The 13,648-nt window shown below is 31.9% G+C and overlaps 3 protein-coding genes and 1 long non-coding RNA gene across 7 annotated transcripts; 1 reads left to right on the top strand and 3 right to left on the bottom strand.

The window, feature by feature from the left end:
• Positions 1-1,012: 1,012 nt before the first annotated feature.
• LOC108466781 (protein LURP-one-related 14) lies at positions 1,013-5,074 on the bottom strand. 4 transcript variants are annotated; one of them, XM_053020462.1, is made up of 4 exons: positions 4,920-5,074; positions 3,452-3,771; positions 2,228-2,452; positions 1,013-1,270 (listed from the first exon to the last, which is right to left on the bottom strand). In XM_053020462.1, exons 2-4 carry the CDS (start codon positions 3,674-3,676, stop codon positions 1,142-1,144), a joined length of 579 nt encoding a protein of 192 aa, XP_052876422.1. In that variant the 5' UTR covers positions 3,677-3,771; positions 4,920-5,074; the 3' UTR covers positions 1,013-1,141. The 4 variants fall into 4 exon arrangements, with proteins under 4 accessions (XP_052876422.1, XP_017622637.1, XP_017622636.1 ...); XM_017767148.2 differs by lacking the exon at positions 4,920-5,074 and having other exon boundaries at positions 2,228-2,449; positions 3,452-3,848; XM_017767147.2 differs by lacking the exon at positions 4,920-5,074 and having other exon boundaries at positions 3,452-3,842.
• A 688-nt stretch (positions 5,075-5,762) lies between these two features.
• On the top strand, positions 5,763-7,304 carry LOC128281900 (uncharacterized). The gene is made up of 3 exons (XR_008272182.1): positions 5,763-6,296; positions 6,903-6,956; positions 7,028-7,304. It is a non-coding gene; the product is annotated as an uncharacterized LOC128281900 (long non-coding RNA).
• Positions 7,305-7,521: 217 nt separating this feature from the next.
• On the bottom strand, positions 7,522-9,962 carry LOC108466531 (staphylococcal-like nuclease CAN2). The gene is made up of 9 exons (XM_017766894.2): positions 9,598-9,962; positions 9,449-9,504; positions 9,249-9,363; positions 9,009-9,155; positions 8,377-8,564; positions 8,247-8,303; positions 8,022-8,181; positions 7,875-7,943; positions 7,522-7,790 (listed from the first exon to the last, which is right to left on the bottom strand). The coding sequence occupies exons 1-9, from the start codon at positions 9,745-9,747 to the stop codon at positions 7,689-7,691; spliced, it is 1,044 nt and encodes a 347-aa protein (XP_017622383.1). The 5' UTR covers positions 9,748-9,962; the 3' UTR covers positions 7,522-7,688.
• Positions 9,963-10,306: 344 nt separating this feature from the next.
• Positions 10,307-13,352, bottom strand: LOC108466570 (staphylococcal-like nuclease CAN2). The gene is made up of 8 exons (XM_017766947.2): positions 12,925-13,352; positions 11,843-11,898; positions 11,652-11,766; positions 11,438-11,548; positions 11,179-11,366; positions 11,041-11,097; positions 10,739-10,967; positions 10,307-10,638 (listed from the first exon to the last, which is right to left on the bottom strand). The coding sequence occupies exons 1-8, from the start codon at positions 13,192-13,194 to the stop codon at positions 10,540-10,542; spliced, it is 1,125 nt and encodes a 374-aa protein (XP_017622436.1). The 5' UTR covers positions 13,195-13,352; the 3' UTR covers positions 10,307-10,539.
• Positions 13,353-13,648: the final 296 nt, after the last annotated feature.

Raw genomic sequence — 13,648 nt, 5'->3', positions numbered from 1 at the left:
GAAATCTAAAACTTTATTAGTAGTGTACCAAATATTTTTCCTATTAAATATTATAATTTATATTGAAATTTTGGTTGGATTTAAGTTTCAAGTAAAAGATATATTTATGGATAATTATTTGGTAAATAATCGGTGGAAATTTTTAATTACATAAGTGGATTGAGATTTTTCTATGTGTTCTTAAGTTATATTTAAATAATTAAAACAAATAAAATATGTAGTAAAATCTTAACTTGCTTAAAGAGTTAAAATTTTACACCAATTATATATCAAATAAAATATATCAACTGTACAAACAGTGTTGACCCTTCTGTTGACTCTACTTAAGAGATGTCTTGATTGAACCACTTGTCATGATCAAAGGAGTGCCAACCCTCTACTTTCTCCAAAAATAGAAAGCGCTCCCTTTTTAGGTGCAAACACTCCCTTGAGGCAATAAGAATCCACCGGAGTATAACAACTTTATACTATAGAATGCATAACAAAAAAGGGCTCACAGTGCGCATCCTTCGCATATTGCATGATAGCATCTTCCCTCATAACAACCTATCACGTCATACTACTAAACAAGAGGACCTCTCCTATAAATACATTCCCAACAATGAAAATTGGATCAATTTCCTGGCCCTTAAAGTTACTTGGAGCAATTAAGTTGCCCTCTTATTCCTTTTTAGCTTTCCGCTACTTTAGATGAACCAATCTCCATAGAACCGCCGCTTACTCCTCCTCACTCTCTTCCCTTACCTTAATTTGTATCAGCACTATTAATTGTTTCTATGTATAATTATACTAGAGCATATATAAATATAAATTTCATTACCATATATTTTAAATTATTATTACGTACATATAAAGGGTATTTTGACAATCACATTTTTCTTAAACCAAACCTAAATAATTTTTTCTTAAATCAGACTTAAATAATTTAAGGCTTGGACTCGTCTAGTTTAATGTTTAAACCCAAATTAAAGACCCAACCCAAATTGATGGAATAAAATAAATAAAAAAGAAATTAAGGGAAAAAAACTGGCACCCTAACTATGCATTCACATTAGGGTTAATTTCCCTTGGGTTTTGTACATAGATATATGTATATGTGCCATAAAATTGTGCTGGGATACTAATCACACAGCATTAGATACTATGGACCGTCACTTTCGTTCATAATCACCAACAAAGCTACAATGAAAGCATAGTCCACTTCTGGATATACTTTAACCTTGAAGCTTTCTTTCCCCTTACAGCTCCCCCATGTGAAATTGTGCCTAACCTGTATTTATTCACATCACATTTAAAGTATTATACAACAATCAATCTTGACATTTAGAAGGGTTTAATTAAAATTTTTAAAAATTTAAAAAGATTTAATGAAAATTTAAAAAAAAATTAAGAGTCGATTAAAATTTTCAAAAATTGAGGATCCGAGTCCCCAATCTCAATGAACATTTGCCCCTAGGAACACATAAGGATTTCTCCTCTCTAATGGTTAGGCTAAGAAGGTTTGTATGAAAATATTAATCTCGAAAAATATAAATTTTAATAAAAAGGAAAAGAAAGATAAACCCATTTAAAATATTTTTAACATTTCCCCACTACTAAATCAAACACATTTGACAACAAAAATGGAAGGAGAAAGAGTTTTATGTTATTTTAGGGTTAATAAAGCTTTTAGTCCTTAAACTCAACAATTGCATCTATTTTGGTACCTAAATTTAATAATTAGATTCACTTTAGTCATTAAACTTAGATTCCTTCAAGATTTGGTGATGTGTCATTCTAAGATTATGCTATGTCATCATTTAAAAATTAAAAAAGAAAATCCAAGTGATGAAGTGACACAATTACATCGTGCCACGTCATCAAATTTTGATGGAATTCAAATTCACAATAGACCTAGTTGTCAAGTTAATGTATCAAAGTAGACAAAAAAAAGTGCAAGTACCAAAATGGAATTAATTGCAAAGATCAAGGACTAAAAGTTATATTATTTCAGAGATTGTATCATATCATCACTTGAAAACTAAAAGGAAAAAAAGAAAGAAATCCAAGTGATAAAGTGACATAATCTTGTAGTGTCACGCCATCAAATCTTGATGGAATTTAAATTCACAATAAAACTCAATTGTCAAACTTACGTATCAAAATGGATCAAAAAAAGTAAATACACTAAAATGAACTTAATTTTTAAGTTCAAGGACTAAAACTTATATTAACCCGTTAATATTACCTCGGCAATGACTGTATTAGCCCTGATAACTTTGAAGGAAAGCGAAGTAAAACTCCCGGTGACATGAAAATCTCTGCCATGATCCTTGTACCGATTCCCCAAGAAAACATCCAAATTGTTTTTGATCCTAAGCGCATTTGATTTTTGCACGGTGCAAAGAAAATGGTTTCTCTCTGAGCTTTCACCTTGATGAATCATCCATTGATGTTTCCATGACAATGCCTGCTGCAAGATTTACCATCAATCCATACTTCAAAATTCATTACCCAAAAAAAAAAAATCACTTTCCAAACAACAATATTTGGCTAAAAACTTAAAATAATACATTAATCCCTGTACTCTTCATAAGTTTATAATTTAGTCATTGTACCTTTTAGTATCAGTGACAAATCTTGGCATTAAGTTGAGAGAACTAAATTTTTGATTATTTTAATGAGAATTTTCAAAATTTTGGCAGGTCTATTTTATAACGCTCAAAATTTTTGAAGGTTTAATGAAAATTTACAAAAATTTTTGGGGGCTTAAATAAATTTTTTAAAAATTTAAGGTTATAATAAAAATTTTCAAAAACTTTGGGGGTCTTGCCCCCCAAAATCTTAATCACTGTCCATCTCTATCTACTTATATTTCAAAATTCAAATCAAATTGTTAGCATTCTTAAAATTATTTTGTTAAATTCAAATTCATTGCAATGTTATTTTTTAATTACATAGTTATCAAGTGAGTTTTTTACTTTAAAATGCTACATCAACAAATTTGACGAGAAATATTTAACGGTGTTAACAATTGGACTTGAATTTTGAAAATATAAAAGTATAACTAAATTTCTGAAAATAAAATATAGAGACTAAATTCTAAATTTAGAAAAGAAAAGGACAAATGGCATATTTTAACCAAAATATTGTGGTTAAAATGTGCCTTTAATCCCTATATTTTTATTTTCATGAATTTAGTCTCTTTACTTTCTAAATTTTAAAATTCAAGTCTAACTATTAACATCATTAAATTTTTTAGTTATTTAGTGTAATATTTTTAAATAAAAAATACTCAATTGATAACTACGTAACTAAAAAATAATTTTGTAATGAACTTAAATTTAACAAAAAATAATTTTAACAATTTTAACAATTAACATTAAAATTTGAAATTAAATAAATAAAAAACGAAAAGTATAAGGACTGATAACGTATTTTAACCATAATATTTTTCATTACCATTACGTACCTTTTCTCTCAAAGTGGCGACCGGCAAACCGGCGGGATCTTTCATAACCCTTTTCTTTTGAAATTTCCAAACACCGCCGTCGACCTGGAGAAGAAAATTTCCGGTAGCATCGAAAGCTTCGTAAAGTGATTTAGAAAACGATTGTAGTTTCCTCTTTACGACAAGTTCCATGGTGTAAGGAACACAAAATCTTTCTCCGACAACCTTTACCATTTGATCTTCCATTTCCAATCTTCTCTATGTTTTCTTTTTCTTTTGATTGCTAATGATTTTTGCTCTGTTGGAACACACTTGGAGAAGCTAACCCCTTCCCTACCTACCTTTATTACATAATCAAGGCCAACAATGTCAGATTTTTTTTTTTTTTACTTTATTTTAATACAATTCACGCTACACTGTTTTCAAACATGTAAAAGAAATTAAAAAGGAGAATTTTATGTTTTAATCCCTATACTATTCTTAAATTTGATATTTAGTCCCTTAATTTAATTTGACCTTAATTTTCGTAATGTTATTGGTTAGCAATGGCGGAGCCACACTGAAGATTCAACCCACAATTTTTTTTTAGGAAAAAATATTTTATAAAAATAAATTTTGATTCAAAATTTAGTAAATTCAACCATATTTTTTAAAAAAATGAACTCACTATTTTTAAAACAAATTCTCTCTAATCACTAAAACTAAAAAAATGCATAAGGTTAAAAAATAATAATTTTGATGGTCAGGGTGTTTACGTCCCATATGTGGCCTAGGTTCGGGTCGCGCTAATAACGTTGATATATAATTATATACATGATAATTTTTTAAATCTGCCTTATGGAATTTTAAAAAAAATATACATACAAAAAATCATGGGCAAAAGTAAAAATGTACTAACTATTCAAAATTATTATTATAATTTAAATTGTTGGAGTAATTATTTCAGTAAAAAACTTATTTTTAATATAAAAAATTTAGGTCAATTTAATGAGTTGAAATAAATGTTTTAATTATTTGATCTAACTAATCACATTATAAAAATGAAGGATCAATTTATGTTAAAATAAAGTAAAAATACTAAATCTCAAATAGAATAAAATATAAGGACCAAAACACAATTTAACCAATATAATAGGGCCAGCCAATGCTTTGCTTTCTTTAACATTTCATTTTTCTTTTTCTTTTCCTTTTTCCAAAAATTCAAACAAGAATACTTATCCTTTAAGTATATGTTGATATTAGTCCTTTTTGGAAAAAGGAAGAATCAACGTAGATGAAAACAAAAATTTAAAGAAGAAAAAAAAGTGTATAGAGACAACTTTTAAAACTTTCTACATTTTCAAAAAAAAAAAAAATTTTGAGCATTTGGAATATATTGTAATTAACCTTTTTTTTTTCTAATGTGCAAAAACAATGTTCTTGAAATTGAATCCTATTTTCCAGGCTGTCAATTTTAATCAAAATTTCTCATGCATAAAATGTAACATACCTTTAATAGGGAATTGGGTAATTAAAGTTCCAATAAATTCCACTTAATTGAATGAAGCTCAGAAGCAAAATTTTAAATAAAAATGATGAAGATGAGAAAAGGGAAATTTTGGGTAAGCTGTGGGATTTTGATTTTTGAAGAACAAAATTATCCTTAATCACAATTAATATTTCTAATTTTTTAAGTATCCAAATTTAGTGTTTTAATTCTAAAAAAAAAACAAATTTGGTTTTTTAAGTAAGTAGTTCACTTTTTATTTAATCTTAATCAACTATTGTGAGGTTTTAACTAAATTTAATAAAACATTTTTAAATTTTTTAACCAAATGTTTTAAAAATTAGCCTTTCAAGTTCACACGTATAACTACGATTAACCTCTTAGTTTTCGTTATGGGTGTAATTGAGACGACCCAAGCTTGAATACTAGTAAGTTCAAGCTCGACTTGAAACTTGGAGCTTGATACTCGGTTCGAACTCAATCGAACATTTATTTTAATGTGCTCAAGCTCAATTATGCTTGTTTATTAGTTTTCATACCCAATCTTGAGTTTGACTCGATAATTAAGCTTAGAATTAATAATATATATTAAGAGGAATAACATAATTTAATAATAAAAATATTTAAAATAAAAAGCTTGATAATTATCAAATTGAGTTCAAATTTTTCTCAAGTTAAATTCAAATAGTTTGTAAATATTATTGTCTCATGTACACCTAATTTTTGAAAAATATATAATAATAATAATAATAAAGCAAAGAATTAGAGCATGATAGATTAAGTAGAAGGATTAAATCATCAAAATTTCTAAAAGTAAAGGGATGAAATTCAAAATTGGACATTTCACTCTCCAAACTCTCAAAGATCAAAGCTGCCTACCCAAAAAGGGGAACTATCACCATGAGAACCTGATAAGAAAAAAGAAAAGCAATCGAATAATCCGAGCAAAGTAAACCCATTTCCTCTACCTTTTTCTCTTTTCTTGATTCATTAATTTTCATTTTAAAAAATCTAAATTCAAATAAAGAAAAGAGAAAATGATTGTCGTTTCATGGGAAAATGAAATGAAAGATCGAGACTTTACAGAAGTAGTCCCATCAAACAAGCTTCAGTGAGCGTAACACGTAAAACCCATATCGATAAACCGCGTTTCTTTCCCTGAAAAAGTGAGTCCGAGTTAGATTCGGAGCGAGTGAAGCAGAAGGAAATGGATAACCGGGTTGACCCGTATCGGATTCCGTTGGCTCGGGTGGTTTTCCAGTTAGTAAAAGTACGGTTTAATGATGCTCTTAAGGAAGCTAAAGCTGGTGATACCAATATGCAAGTACTTGTTGGACAAAGGATTGCAATGGCTATGGTGTTACTAAAGATATCCAAAAGGTTCCCACTTATGCATGCTTGGTTATGGCTATAAATGCTTTTAAAAGGGCTAAATTGATTCATTTTTGTAGCTTTTCAATTGATGTAGCTGCTGTCTTCTAGATGCTTGGAAAAAGAGCTAAATTTGATTCACATTATTGTTGCTTTGTGGAACCATATGAAACCAGTTTTGCACGCTTGGTTATGGCTATGGATGCTTGTAAAACGGCTAAATTTTTGTTGCTTTTAATGCTAGTATGCTTTATTTTGCTGTATGTTTTGTTGGGATTCTTTTGTTTTATGATGTTACCAACAGTGTCAAAATACACTTGTAGTGAACTTGGAATGCTGATTGTATTAGTAATAAACCATTTCTCATGAAATTAGGGGCATGCTTGAATTAGTAAAGCTTCAGTTTGGAAAGTTAGTGATAAGCATCCAGGCGGGGTACCCTCTCTTCTCATCTCTACATGTACGCCCGAGTTGAATAGCTTGAATCGTTGGATACTATTCTTCAAATATGCTATAGAACGAAATATCTTTTAGGACAGTGCCCAACATGCCACACGCTCAACGTGGTCGCCCTCAATTGCTTTCACAAATGATTTCTTTGGGGTTCCCTTTCAGGTTATAATGCTAGTGGCTCTGATTCTAATGAATTGAAGGGTGGTGCAAAGTAAGGTATATAACTTGAATTTCTTTCTAAATTCATCCTTTCTTTGATAGATAGTGAGAAATAATTGCTTTTGCAGTGTTGTGGGTCATGATGCTTCTTCACTTGCTGCTTTTCTCTTTGCCAAATAGAGATATGGTTTCTATTCTTTTCACTCTCACTTGATTATTTTTTGTTCCCCTTGTGTATCCTTTGATGATTATTTGTTTTATCATCTTTTGTTCTTTCAAGTGTTGCTGTATTTGCTATTGAGATCATAGATTGCTATGACAGATTTGTATATGTAAAGGGGTTTCATTTAATGGAATATACTTTCTTTTTTCCTTTTAATGGATTTTGGCATTTTATGGATTGAATCGGTGGGGATTTTGCATGTTGAACAGATCTTTATGCAAATCTATGCTTGGAAATTTTGAATAGATCTCTGGTCCTACATGAAGTTGTTTCTATTCGGCCGACATGAATATGATGTTATGTCTTTGTTTGTTAAATGGTGTCCATATGTTTGAGTTGAGCATGCCATATTATGGTACAATCCTCTCCTTAGAGATCAATTTTAGGAGCACATACATGTTTCAAAAGTAATGTATATATATATATGTTTGACAATCATTTGATAATAATAAGCATTGCATGCAAACAAGAGATATAGGAATGGATCAAACATGGTTCTTTACACAAATATGATAACTGTGTACTTTTATCACTTCTCAAGATGTTATGGATCCTTAAGGACAGTGTTACCTACCTTCTCGTTTGTTCTTCTTCCTCCATTCCCATGGCTTCTCTGGGTTTGATTGTACCCAAAGGCCGGTTTTCTTTGTCCGAGCCTCTTTTTGCCACTGATATTACATACATACAAAGACAATAGTCACAAGTTTTAACTCAATGATGTGCAAGAACATACAGGATTGTTGTTTACTTACAGTTGCGAATTCAACCCGTTGGTCGTAGGCTACATAATGCCATGCGAGTCCTTTCTTTAGCATTACTTCCTGTTCAAGTAACAGATTTGCGGATTAATTCGTTCTTATCGGGTAAACTGAATTGAAGCTTACAAAAAGGGTATCTACCTGCACAAAAATGCCATTGCAATATATGTCTGCAACACAACGACCATATTGATCTTCCCCGTAGACAAGCACTCTCAAACATTTCCCATGAACAAGCTTAACCAACTCTTCTTTTGCTTCTTTTCCGAACGGCATCGACATCTCAGGTGCATCTATACCCCTGTTTATATGCTTTCAACAAGTTACAATATATAACATAAAAGTCCTTCAAACAGATAATGTTACCTCAGTCGAATCCGATACTTTCGAGCAAGAATCTCTTCGTTTTGAAGGTCTATGACCCTGCAGACAAACAACAATTAACAATCTCGAATCACAGAAGTACTAAAAATTTGACAAGTTGAATGTTGCTAACTGGTATCCTGATTCAATAATCTTCTGGCGAAGTTCATCAGCTCTGGCATAGTTTTTCTTAGCACGTGCTTTTGATCTTCGAACCGCAGCCATAAGAACGGCTCTAGGTATGTTCGACGACTCCCTAAGATCATCAGTATTCACATACACATTTAAACCATCCCCATCTGGTACTGTATTCCCATCTACCTGATTAAGTTAAAGAAGTTTACAGCATCGAAATTATTAAATCCAATATGTATACTTGTTGAGGGGGAGGTTGCTCTTTAGGCCGGTTTCAGACCTCAACGGATGAGGTATTATACTCAAAATGTCTATTATCGATTATCCCCGGGTTTTTGTTTCTTGTAGTCTGAAGCGCCCCAAAAGTTCACAGAACTTAGGAGCATCTCCCCACCAAGGAAATGTTTAGCATTTGGCTTTGGTGGCTAAATACTAAACATTTCCTTGGTGGCGAGACACTTCCTAAACTTTGTGAATCTCTTTTGTTTCTTCTCGAATTACAGAAAATAAAACTGGAGGATAATCAATAATAGACATCTCGAGTACAATACCTTCACCGTTGAGGATTCAAGACTGGTCCAGAGAGCAATCTCCCTTGAACAATATTGAAATGGCATTTAATATCCTCACTGGCAATGTATGCATTTCAAATTCCACTCCTTCAGGCAATCTTGTCCGACCTTGAAATCGCACAAATTCAGGCAATCTTGTCGGGACACCAGTAGAAATTTCCGCTAAAATAGAAGGATGAGGAAGGCCATAGAATTCCAATAAACCCTAAAAGTAAATTAGAACACAAAAAACATCACTGCAATAGCATTAACAGCAGTACATAACTAATGTTTTTGATGCTATTGGCCTTTTTTATACCTCAACATCTGCCTTTTGATGTCTGCTCAAGGTCTCAACAATAAGCCTAGCAACCTTTTCAGGTGTTTTTGGTGGGGGTTTTGCTTCTTTCCATGCTTGCAATAACTTTCCATACCTTAATGTAAAACAGACCAAAAAAAGTCAACCAGATGGTGTTGACCATCATCGTCATTATCATCATCATCACATATGTTAGTTACCATTTTACTTGAGACTTCCTTGATGATACAACATGCTGACTGAGATCTTCAGGGACCTTGAAGAAACCAGTTTCCAAATTTAAACAAACAGATAAGTTTTGTTCAGCTCAAAAAGATCAACAAAGAGAATAGACAGAAATAATCATTACCTGGGATGTGATTTCAAAGTTTAAGAGATCATGGGCAAGAGCTGAAACCCCAGGGGCTGTAGTGGTATAAGGTGGCCCTACTGAATCAGAATCACCAGTGGTGGAGGGTTTGCAACATTTCCCATAAAGGAGCCTAAGAGCATTTCCCATCTTGAAAAATCCTAGCTCTCAAAACTTTTTCTGTAGCACTATAGAGGAGATATTGAGGACTGGGGGAAAAGAAAGCTCGAAGAAAAGCAAGGAAAGAGAGACTTATGGTGGGCTGCTTTTTTTTTTTATGGTCAAAGGCGCTTCCAATGAATTTCGTTTGAAGATTCCTATTGGTACTACTGACCTTTACTCAAAAAATTTCATAGTATCTCGTCACCTCAAAGCTCTTACATCATCATCATCATCATCATAGTAGATTTTAGGTTAATTAAAAGTTAGATTGTATTTTATATTTTTTAATAAAAAATTGTAAATTAGTCTCATTTTATTAATGTATAGTTTAATAGAAAGAATCAATTTGTTCTTTAATATAATGTTTAGGGTCTAATTTATTTAATTTTTTACTAAAGGAGATGAAATATAATGTGACTCATAATAAAAAAAATTTACCCTAGATTTTTCGGTTGATATACATGTTTTAATGACACAAGAGTTACCTTTTGATGCTTTAAACTGATAAATATTATCAAGTACATTTCGATAACTGATGCGGTAAGAGTTCTATAAATTTTTACAAGAATCAAATTGATAAAATATATATGTTACAATACTTGATTTAATTGTTTGAACAAATGTTACATGTTACTGACACTTTCTAAAATCAGAATAAAACATCAAATTGACCATGGTCAAATGGTTTGTAGATTCCCCTGGTCTTGTGTACAAGTTATAGGGCACCCATATTCCTTCATGCACATGTCAAATGTGGTTCATTCAAGGTATTAGACGTTGTCATCTGCTTTGTCGTTTGTCCTTTCTCCATTCCCATGGCTTCTCTGGATTCGGTAAAGCCCATAAACCGACCCGCTTCGCTCGAGCCTCCTTTTCCCACTAATTTCATACAAGTACATAGCATTTAGAATTTGACAGTTTTTTCAAGTTTTGATTGAAACAAGTGCAGGAATGGAGAATCGATCTGTTGGTTACTCACAGTTGCTAGTTCTATACGTTGGTCATAAGCAGAGTAATGCCATGCAAGCCCCTTTTTCAACATAATTTCCTGTACGAATTTTCCATTGCAATATATATCTCCGACGCAACGGCCGTATCGATCTTCCCCATAGACGAGAACTCGTAAGCATTTCCCACCAACAAGCTTAACCAACTCTTCTTTCGCTTCTTTACCGTATGGCATTGAACTCTCTGGTGCATCTATACCCCTATCCCACATTTTAGATTGACATTTAGCTGATAAACATTGAACATTGAACATTAAACAAATAAATGTGTTACCTTAGCCGGATTCGATATTTTCGAGCAAGAATCTCCTGGTTCCGAACATTCAACACCCTATAGCAACAAGCTAAGGCTGTTAGAAACCGATCCCGAACGGGCATTTATCGTATATGAGAAGATTTGATAGCTTAATACCTGTATCCTGAAATAGTAATTTTCTTCTGAAGTGCATCTGCCTTAGTATAATTCTTGTCGGCACATGCTTTCGATCTTTGAGCAGCTGCTACTCGTACGTCCTTAGGTATGTTGGATGATTCCCAGGGTTCAGTAGTACTTACATACACTGTTATGGTATCTCCATCTGGTATTGCTTTCATATCCACCTAATTCAATCGGTTCAAACCGTTAACTGAATGAAAACATGAAGTTTGGGGTTGGATCGAAGCGTCCTTACCGGTAAAGTCTGGAACTCGAACTTAACTCCTTGAGGCAATGATGTTTGGGAGTTAGCAGAAGACTGGCCAGGTGTCTGAGGGAGAGGCAGACCATAAAATGCCAAAAGTCCCTACAAAACATATCTACAATGCATTAATGTCCTGTTTTTCTTAAATTCTAACAAGAATTGTGGCAAATGTCAATTATGTTTTAAGATCTATGTTCTTTGTTACCTCAACATCTGCCTTTTGATGTTCCTTTAAATTGTCAGCAATAAACTTTGAAGCTTCCTCGGATGTTTTTGGTGGAGGTTTTGCTTCACTCCAAGCATCTAATAGCTTTCTATACCTTACAAAATTAAGGGAAAAAAAATATCATTTTAGTTGAGATTATAAAATTAATTAATTAATAAATAAATTATTACCAGTTGGCCTGAGCTTTCTTGGATGAAACCACATGGTTGCTTAGCCCTTCAGGAACCTAAAATAGGTTGGGCAATACAATCAAAATCACGATTAAAATTAAACCAAATTATTTTTATTTTTAAAATCTCTTATTAGATTTGCTCTTTTTGAAAGATTTAAAACTAATTATAATTCCTTCTCAACCAGTAAATAGGAAAATAATATGCTTCATCGTACTCGAATCCACATTCTCCTACATTAACAACAATGCCTATGCCAATCGAACTAAAATTCAATCAGTAAACCAAAATATTTTTTTTAAATTTAAAATTTAATGCAAGTTGATAAAATGGCTAAATTATGAGTTTAGTACCTTTACCTGAGGTGAATCTAAGGGGCTGTCAGGGGCTCCGACCCCCCTAAAATATAAAATTATTATTTAGGCCCTTAATTTTAAAAAAATTAAATTAGTAAAAATAAAATTTCACTTTAACCCCCCTAAAATTATAAAAATTTGATTTAATCCTTTTAAAATTATAAAGATATAAATTATAAAAAATTAAAATTTCATCCGCCCCTAAAAAATTGTTATGGCTTCGCCCCTGACCTTTAAATTCAAGACATAATCCCTATATTTATGTCATTTAACTATTTCAAATAATTACACCGTAAATTATTTCAATTAAAACGATAGTATTTAAACACACACACACAAAAAAAACCTTTTCTAATGACTTAGATTTATCTACTAATCAAGTCGGGCAGATTAAAAATTCAAGTCTAGACTATTTTTGAGTCGATCCAACTCAACTCATTTTATTGTTCAAAAATTTTAAAAAAATTAAAATTAAAATCAAAATTAAATGTAAATGTAAATTTAAAAGTTTTTTTAAAAGTAGTTGATCTAGCTTAACCCATGGACAATACTACTATTGACTATATTTCATCATCGTTTGAACTAAAAGACTTAGCTATGCTAACTTTATAATAACTAATAACATCATTAGAATACATCATCTTAAACCAAAACCATAATTTGATAAAAAAATATAAGCAAAACATGACAGAATTAGAGCAGTAATGGTAAAGGAAACTTAACTACCTGTGAAGTGAGTTCAAACTGGAAGATATCATGAGCAAGAGCTGAAACGCCACCGTCGGCCGATGAGCCACCGTGGGAGCCAAAGGATCCAGCGTCTCCGGCGGTGGTTGTTGGTTTGCAGAAATGGGCGTACAGCAAAGTTAGAGCATTCCCCATTTTCAAATCCTCTCTTGGAAGACAGAAGAAACCAAGAATCAAGGGTAAAATGAAGCTCAAAAACAAGAAACAAGACAAAAAGTTGTATGGTTTTGAAGGTGTTAGAAGTAACATTCTAAGTGGAAGCAAGGAATCTGAATTCTGATGATAGCTTTAAGAAGTTGATTAACAAACAAAGGAGACACACACGTGGCGAGTTGTGATTGGTGGATGATGAAATTTTGGATGAAATCTAAGATCTAATTGAAGCTAAACTTCAAAGTCAACGGGGGGTTTTTATCCTTGCCGTAGGTTGTAAGCAACGGACATTGATTATGGCTATTTTCTATCTGTCGTCTTTTACCTGTTTAATTGCAGCTTAGTGAAAATTTTAATATTCAAGCAAATATAGTAGACATAAAAAACATCTCTCCAAATGCTGATATTCTTAACAAAATTAGAGTAATTTAATCATTGTTAATTTCAGAAAAAATAATTAAATATAATTAATCATCCTGTTAAATTTTTTACATAATTTATAAATTATAAATGTTGCCAAAATGTATAAATATTACAAGCTAAATTTCTT

Source organism: Gossypium arboreum, chromosome 10 (genome assembly GCF_025698485.1).
Source record: "Gossypium arboreum isolate Shixiya-1 chromosome 10, ASM2569848v2, whole genome shotgun sequence".
NCBI classification, from domain to species: Eukaryota; Viridiplantae; Streptophyta; class Magnoliopsida; order Malvales; family Malvaceae; genus Gossypium; species Gossypium arboreum.
The sequence above is the reverse complement of the archived record's forward strand: the minus strand, read 5'-3'. Positions and strand labels throughout refer to the sequence as shown.

What these genes read in the sequence shown, in the direction of transcription:
- LOC108466531 (XM_017766894.2), bottom strand. Translation starts at nt 9,747, where the DNA reads ATGGGAAATGCTCTTAGGCTCCTTTATGGGAAATGTTGCAAACCCTCC. An exon ending in ACTTTGAAATCACATCCCAG is followed by an intron (nt 9,505 to 9,597) that starts GTAATGATTATT and finishes GGTTTCTTCAAG; the next exon opens with GTCCCTGAAGATCTCAGTCA. An exon ending in TTGAAATGCATACATTGCCA is followed by an intron (nt 8,565 to 9,008) that starts GTGAGGATATTA and finishes TAACTTAATCAG; the next exon opens with GTAGATGGGAATACAGTACC.
- LOC108466781 (XM_053020462.1), bottom strand. Translation starts at nt 3,676, where the DNA reads ATGGAAGATCAAATGGTAAAGGTTGTCGGAGAAAGATTTTGTGTTCCT. An exon ending in TCGCCACTTTGAGAGAAAAG is followed by an intron (nt 2,453 to 3,451) that starts GTACGTAATGGT and finishes TAAATCTTGCAG; the next exon opens with CAGGCATTGTCATGGAAACA. An exon ending in CTAATACAGTCATTGCCGAG is followed by an intron (nt 1,271 to 2,227) that starts GTAATATTAACG and finishes GAATAAATACAG; the next exon opens with GTTAGGCACAATTTCACATG.
- LOC108466570 (XM_017766947.2), bottom strand. Translation starts at nt 13,194, where the DNA reads ATGTTACTTCTAACACCTTCAAAACCATACAACTTTTTGTCTTGTTTC. An exon ending in AAGAAAGCTCAGGCCAACTG is followed by an intron (nt 11,767 to 11,842) that starts GTAATAATTTAT and finishes TAATTTTGTAAG; the next exon opens with GTATAGAAAGCTATTAGATG. An exon ending in ATCAAAAGGCAGATGTTGAG is followed by an intron (nt 11,549 to 11,651) that starts GTAACAAAGAAC and finishes TATGTTTTGTAG; the next exon opens with GGACTTTTGGCATTTTATGG.